Genomic DNA, 6,458 nt, shown 5'->3' on the forward strand with positions numbered 1-6,458 from the left:
GTAAATGCACTGCTTTTGAAGAGGATCGAAACAACATTCAGGGTAAATGCACTGCTTTTGAAGAGGATCGAAACAACATTCAGGGTAAATGCACTGCTTTTGAAGAGGATCGAAACACTGACAATTTACAGTTAATGCACTGAAGAGGACAGAAAACTGAGATTTTACTGTAAATGCACTGCTTTGAGGAGGAACGAAACATAAATAATTTTAATGTAAATGCATTGTGTTTGTAGAGGAACGAATCTGAGAACTTACTGTTCAATGCCTTTCGAAGATCAACATTTGATTGAGAATTTACTGCAAATTCCATTCAAAAGGAACATAATAGGATTTTCTGAAAAAGTACTGTAAATTCATTGCTTTCAATGAGGAACAAAACTAAATGTATGGTAAATGAATTGCATTTGAAGAGCATCAAAACTGAATTTGAGAATTATTGACTTTTAAAGAGGAACCAAACTAAATTTACTTTCAATTCATTGCTTTAAAAAGGACTGAAACAAAGTTTACCGTAAATGAATTGTTTTAGAAGAAGATTGCAACTGAGTTTACTGTAAATTAATTGCTTTTTTAAAAAGGAAAGAAACCAAATTTACTGTAAATGCATAGCTTTTGAAAAGCAACAAAACAGAATTGAGAATTTACTGTAAATTCATTGATTTTGAGGACCGAAACTGAGAATTTACTGTAAATGCATTGATTTTGAGGACCGAAACTGAGAACTTACTGTAAATTCATTGATTTTGAAGAATAAAACTGAGAACTTACTGTAAATTCATCGATTTTGAAGACAGAAACTGAGAATTTACAGTAAATGCATTGATTTTGAAGACTGAATCTGAGAATTTACAGTAAATTCATCGATTTTGAAGACTGAAACTGAGAATTTACTGTAAATTCATTGATTTTGAAGACCGAAACTGAGAATTTACAGTAAATGCATCGATTTTGAAGGCTGAAACTGAGAATTTACTGTAAATACATTGATTTTAATGGTCAAAACTGAATCTACAGTAAATGCATTGCTATTGAAGAGGATCAAAACTCTCAAATTTCTTCAGATTTAGTGCACTGCTTAAAATGTTTCTTCTGAGGCAAAGCATCTCGAAGCAGCACACAAGCAGCGACGTCATGCCAAGAAGCGGAGTGCGAAAACCCAACGCAGAGGACTCAAAGAGACATCGCAAAGCTAGTTGCATGGAGAATTTATCCTCGGTGGAGCGAATCCGCAAACAGGCCACCAAACACCTGGGTTTCCGCACGCTCAGCCTGGCCATGCGCGGTCTGGAGGAGCCACCGGAGGAGCTGTGGGAGATCCTGGAGCTCCAGAAACTCAATCTCTCCTTAAACACACTCTCCACTCTTCCGGCCGCCGTGGGGAACCTGCAGAACCTGGTGATCCTCAATCTGTGGGGGAACGATCTGCTGGATCTGCCGCCGGAGATTGGCCGACTGGTGAATCTACGCGTGCTCTTTGCACATAAAAATCGGCTGACGGACGTCCCAGAGGAGCTCGGAGACTGCACCAACCTGGAGGTGCTGAGTCTGGCCAACAACCAGATCAACGCGCTACCCAACAGGTGATGTTAATAAACCAATGCTAATGCTATTTCAAGAGTTCCCACTTAGATATGCTTGGCATATAAAGCAGGTTTGGTATGCTGTCCCGGGAGAGAACCCTGAGCTCGGAGATACTTTAGCCCAAGGCTCCCGTCCAGTCAATAAGCATATAAGGGGATCCGAGATCAGGTAGGTTTCGAGAGCCCCCCTTAGTAAAGGGAGGAAAAGGAGGAGATGGGGTGGAAGGGGGGATTCTTCCAAAACGAAGAGAGAGCAGTAGGGAGAAAACGATCCATTTATAGGTCACTCTGATTAGATTATTACTGATTACAGATGAGAAGCCAGTTGTGCTCAATCATATCACATGCTCCTCTCGAAATCAGCTTGTGAAACTTCACTTGTCTGAAAATATTATTGTTAAAAAACCTACCTAATAATAACCAACAGCCACTGAGCCACCACGCCGTAAAAAACTGAAGACAATTTTTGACAAAAACAGTAAATAAATGCAAGAAATTTTGTGAAAAATTCCAAAATGTAAAATAATATGAAATTCACAATAAATAAAAACTAAAACGAAATGGAATTAACACTGAAATACTGACTGAAAATGAAAACAAAACTTAAACTAAGAATAAATCAGTCAAAAAAATCACTAATACTCTGCATTATGTTGTGCGATATTGTCAAAAACTGATACAGAAGTCAATTAACTCAAGTTGCATGTTTTTGGATGGTGGGAGGAAACTGGGGAACCTGGGGGAAACCCACATGAGCATGGGGAGAACATGTGAACTCCGCACAATAACGCCGGCTGGCTTGGTAAGGACTAGAACCAGTGACGTTCTTGCTGTGAGACAGCAGTGCTAACCACTGGGCCATTGTGCCACCCATCTAAGAAAGGAGGAGGAGTAGCAGTGGAAGGGGGGATACTTCAAAATGAAGATGGCTGTGATATGGAACTGAGGGTATTTATAGTGGCTTAGGAATCGTCTGATTGGTCAATCATAAATTGGATAATGCGGGACCAGCCTCTCGAAATTAGTCTATAAATAAACTTCACTTAACAAATCCAATAATAAAACAACCTCAAATTAAACTGAAACGTACAACTAGTTTAAACACAGGTTGGAAATACATTTTTTGCAACTTTTTTAAAGTTTTGCTGTAGATTTTAGGTAAAACGAATGTTACGGGCGCAGTGTAACATCAACTTTAGTTCCTTTTCGCGCTATTTAAATTTACAGCACACTATTGTCAAATTAAGGGTTTGTTTTCATGTGGTTATTTGTGAAGAATTTGACAATCAAATGCGTTCGCCTCACCCACTTTTTCTGTAAGGATCTATTTTTTGTTTTTGGAGTGGTCAGCTTGCTCGGTAGCTCGCCTTGTAATGCTGTGTTTACACTAGACGTGGAAGACACATCAAGCGCGAGTGATTTACATGTTAAGCCAATGCAAAGACGCAAATAGACATCCTGCGGTGAGATATGCGCGAATGATGCGAATTGCGGCAATGGTGCGGCGCGAAAGGCGCGAATTGCATGGTGCGAATGACGCGATACGCGTGAATGATGCGAATTGAGCGTTTTGATGCGAATTCAGCGTTTGCGCTTTTGACATGCAGCGAATTGAGCGTTTGACAAGCGAATCGTGCAAAACGCTTGACTTCGAAAATCCGAACTTCAGTGGACATTCACTCCGCATTAACCAATCAGGAGCTTGCTCTTGTGGGGCCATGATTATGACGTAGCGCCTGTTGTTGGTGTCCCGGGGGAAAATCCTCCTGCCTACACCGACAACAGTTCATCAAACTGGGCTCGGCTCAGTCAGAAGCACTGCTGAAAGCCCCCATCATCCAGGTTAAGTTTCTTTCTAAGGATCTAGTGGACTCAGACACTGCTCCAAATAAATCAACGCTGTTTTTCAGCCTGTATAAAGCACATAAACAGATATTTTCTCAATGAAATCCATGTTAGCCATTTAGGATTGAAGCAAAATCCGTGCATTCCACACCTGGGGTGAACACAGCATAAGGTGTTGTACATGGGAAGCAGAAGGGAGTGTATTTGTGTGCAGCGAAGGCAATTCCAGAAAGTACAAAAACAACACAAAACTACAGGGCCACGGTGCACGTTTCTCTTCTCGTTTGCTTTTGAAAACACTATCAGTTATGCTTTGGACAAACAACACCTGTTGATCCTTTTCGCTCTACTCACAGCTACAAATAATTGCTGAATAGGGCTGTTTTCATTCAGTTAAAGTTCTGTGAACCCTCCTGTGAATTTTTCTTTTCTTCATCAAATATTTCCCAATTAATGTTGAACAGATTCAGGAATTTCTCACAGTATTTCCTCTAATATTATTTCTTCTGGAGAAAGTCTTATTTGTTTTATTTCAGCTTGAATAAAAGCAGTTTTTAATAGTTTTAAAGCCATTTTAAGGTCAATATTATTAGCCCCCTTCAGCAATATTAGTTTTGGATTGTCTCCAGAGCAAACCACAGTTAAACAATGACTTGCCTAATTACCCTAACCTGGCTAATTAGTCAATAATTGTGACTTCAACTGTATATTTTCCATTCATTAATTTTCCTTCAGCTTAGTCCCTTTATTCATCACAGCGGAATGAACCGCCGCAGAAACGTCAACTGACCCAGCCGGTACTCAAAGTGGGACTCACTGAGGCCACAGTGCTAACCACTGAGCCACCATGTTGCAACTGTATATTAAGTCAAATCAAACTTTTATTTTGGATCATAATCATGATTAATCTTTGCCCAGCACTATTAAAAACTGCTCACCGATAATAAATGTGTCTCTCCAACAGCCTGTGCAGCCTCCGCAAGCTCACCAAACTGAACCTGAGCCACAACCGCATCCAGCACATCCCAGCCTGTGTCTACAGCATGCGCAGTCTGCAGTTTCTGCATCTGGCCAACAATCGGCTGGAGAATCTGGCCGATAAGATCCAGGAGCTGCAGAGTCTGAAGATCCTGATCCTGGAGCAGAACCTCCTGCAGGTTCTTTCCCGAACGCTGTGCTGTCTGACCGCTCTGGAGCTGCTCAACGTGGACCACAACGAGCTGCAGAGCCTGCCGGAGGACATGCACAGGCTGCGGCGGCTGCAGAAACTGGCCTGCCACCCGCTGGATAAAGGGCTGCATATCGTCCACAACCCACTGCTGAAGCCCATCCGAGAGGTGCTGCAGGACGGTCTGACGGGGCTCTACAGCTATCTCAAACCCGCATGAGGATTGAGAAAAGCTTTATAGTGGAGTTTACTCATCTACACACTGTGTTTAGCATGTGTCTCTTATTTAGCACACCTGATTTAGTGTGAATGCATTGTTTTTGAAGATCAAAACTGAGAATTTATTGTAAATGTAGTGATTTTGATGAACGAAACCGAGAATTTACGGTAAATTTATTGCTCCATGCATAAACTGTGTTTTGCTTCATCCCTATACAGTGTGCATTGCTCCTTACTTCCTTCTTACACAACAACACTGCCTGCAGCATCTTCTTACTAGAGAAGTGTGATGTGTGACATAATAAATAAATAAATCAATTCAAATATCACACAAAAAATAGCATTTAAATGCAGAAATCATCCGCTGGATAAAGGGCTGCCTATTGTGCACAACCCACTGCTGAAGCTCATCAAATGTGCTGCAGGGTGGTCTGATGGGGCTCTACAGCTACCTCAAACCTGCATGAGGACCAGCACATGCTTTAGAATCCCTATTTTGCATGTGTTTCTTATTTAACACACCTGATTTGGAACGAAACTGAGAATTTACAGTAAATGTATTGATTTTGAAGAATAAAACTGAGAACTTACTGTAAATTCATTGATTTGAAGACCGAAACTGAGAATTTACTGTAAATGCATTAATTTTGAGGACCAAAACTGAGAATTTACAGTAAATGCATTGATTTTGAAGGTCAAAACTGAGAATTTACAGTAAATGCATTGATTTTGAATACTGAAACTGAGAATTTACAGTAAATGTATTGATTTTGAAGACTGAAACTGAGAATTTACAGTAAATGCATTGATTTTGAATACTGAAACTGAGAATTTACAGTAAATGTATTGATTTTGAAGACTGAAACTGAGAATTTACAGTAAATGCATTGATTTTGAATACTGAAACTGAGAATTTACAGTAAATGTATTGATTTTGAAGACTGAAACTGAGAATTTACAGTAAATGCATTGATTTTGAATACTGAAACTGAGAATTTACAGTAAATGTATTGATTTTGAAGACTGAAACTGAGAATTTACAGTAAATGTATTGATTTTGAAGACTGAAACTGAGAATTTACAGTAAATGTATTGATTTTGAATACTGAAACTGAGAATTTACAGTAAATGCATTGATTTTGAAGGTCAAAACTGAGAATTTACAGTAAATGCATTGATTTTGAATACTGAAAATGAGAATTTACAGTAAATGCATTGATTTTGAAGGTCAAAACTGAGAATTTACAGTAAATGCATTGATTTTGAATACTGAAAATGAGAATTTACAGTAAATGCATTGATTTTGAAGGTCAAAACTGAGAATTTACAGTAAATGCATTGATTTTGAAGGTCAAAACTGAGAATTTACAGTAAATGCATTGATTTTGAAGGTCAAAACTGAGAATTTACAGTAAATGCATTGATTTTGAAGGTCAAAACTGAGAACTTACTGTAAATTCATCGATTTTGAGGACCGAAACTGAGAATTTACTGTAAATTCATTGATTTTGAAGAATAAAACTGAGAACTTACTGTAAATTCATCGATTTTGAGGACCGAAACTGAGAATTTACTGTAAATTCATTGATTTTGAAGAATAAAACTGAGAACTTACTGTAAATTCATTGATTTTGAAGACTGAA

At 39.0% G+C, this 6,458-nt stretch overlaps 1 protein-coding gene across 2 annotated transcripts in view; it reads left to right on the forward strand.

Moving 5' to 3' along the window:
• The window catches only part of LOC130237558 (leucine-rich repeat-containing protein 30), a 5,248-nt gene extending 219 nt beyond the window's left edge, over positions 1-5,029 (forward strand). Inside the window, exons 1-3 of one of the 2 annotated variants that reach the window (XM_056468549.1) lie at positions 1-42; positions 1,065-1,583; positions 4,393-5,029. The exon at positions 1-42 is cut by the window's left edge and continues 219 nt beyond it. In XM_056468549.1, coding sequence (XP_056324524.1) covers positions 1,084-1,583; positions 4,393-4,816 — 924 coding nt within the window. In that variant the 5' untranslated portion in view covers positions 1-42; positions 1,065-1,083 and the 3' untranslated portion in view covers positions 4,817-5,029. The other variant, XM_056468542.1, reaches the window with a different exon arrangement.
• The last annotated feature ends 1,429 nt before the right edge of the window (positions 5,030-6,458 follow it).

The sequence above is a fragment of the Danio aesculapii genome, chromosome 2, assembly GCF_903798145.1.
Source record: "Danio aesculapii chromosome 2, fDanAes4.1, whole genome shotgun sequence".
NCBI classification, from domain to species: domain Eukaryota; kingdom Metazoa; phylum Chordata; class Actinopteri; order Cypriniformes; family Danionidae; genus Danio; species Danio aesculapii.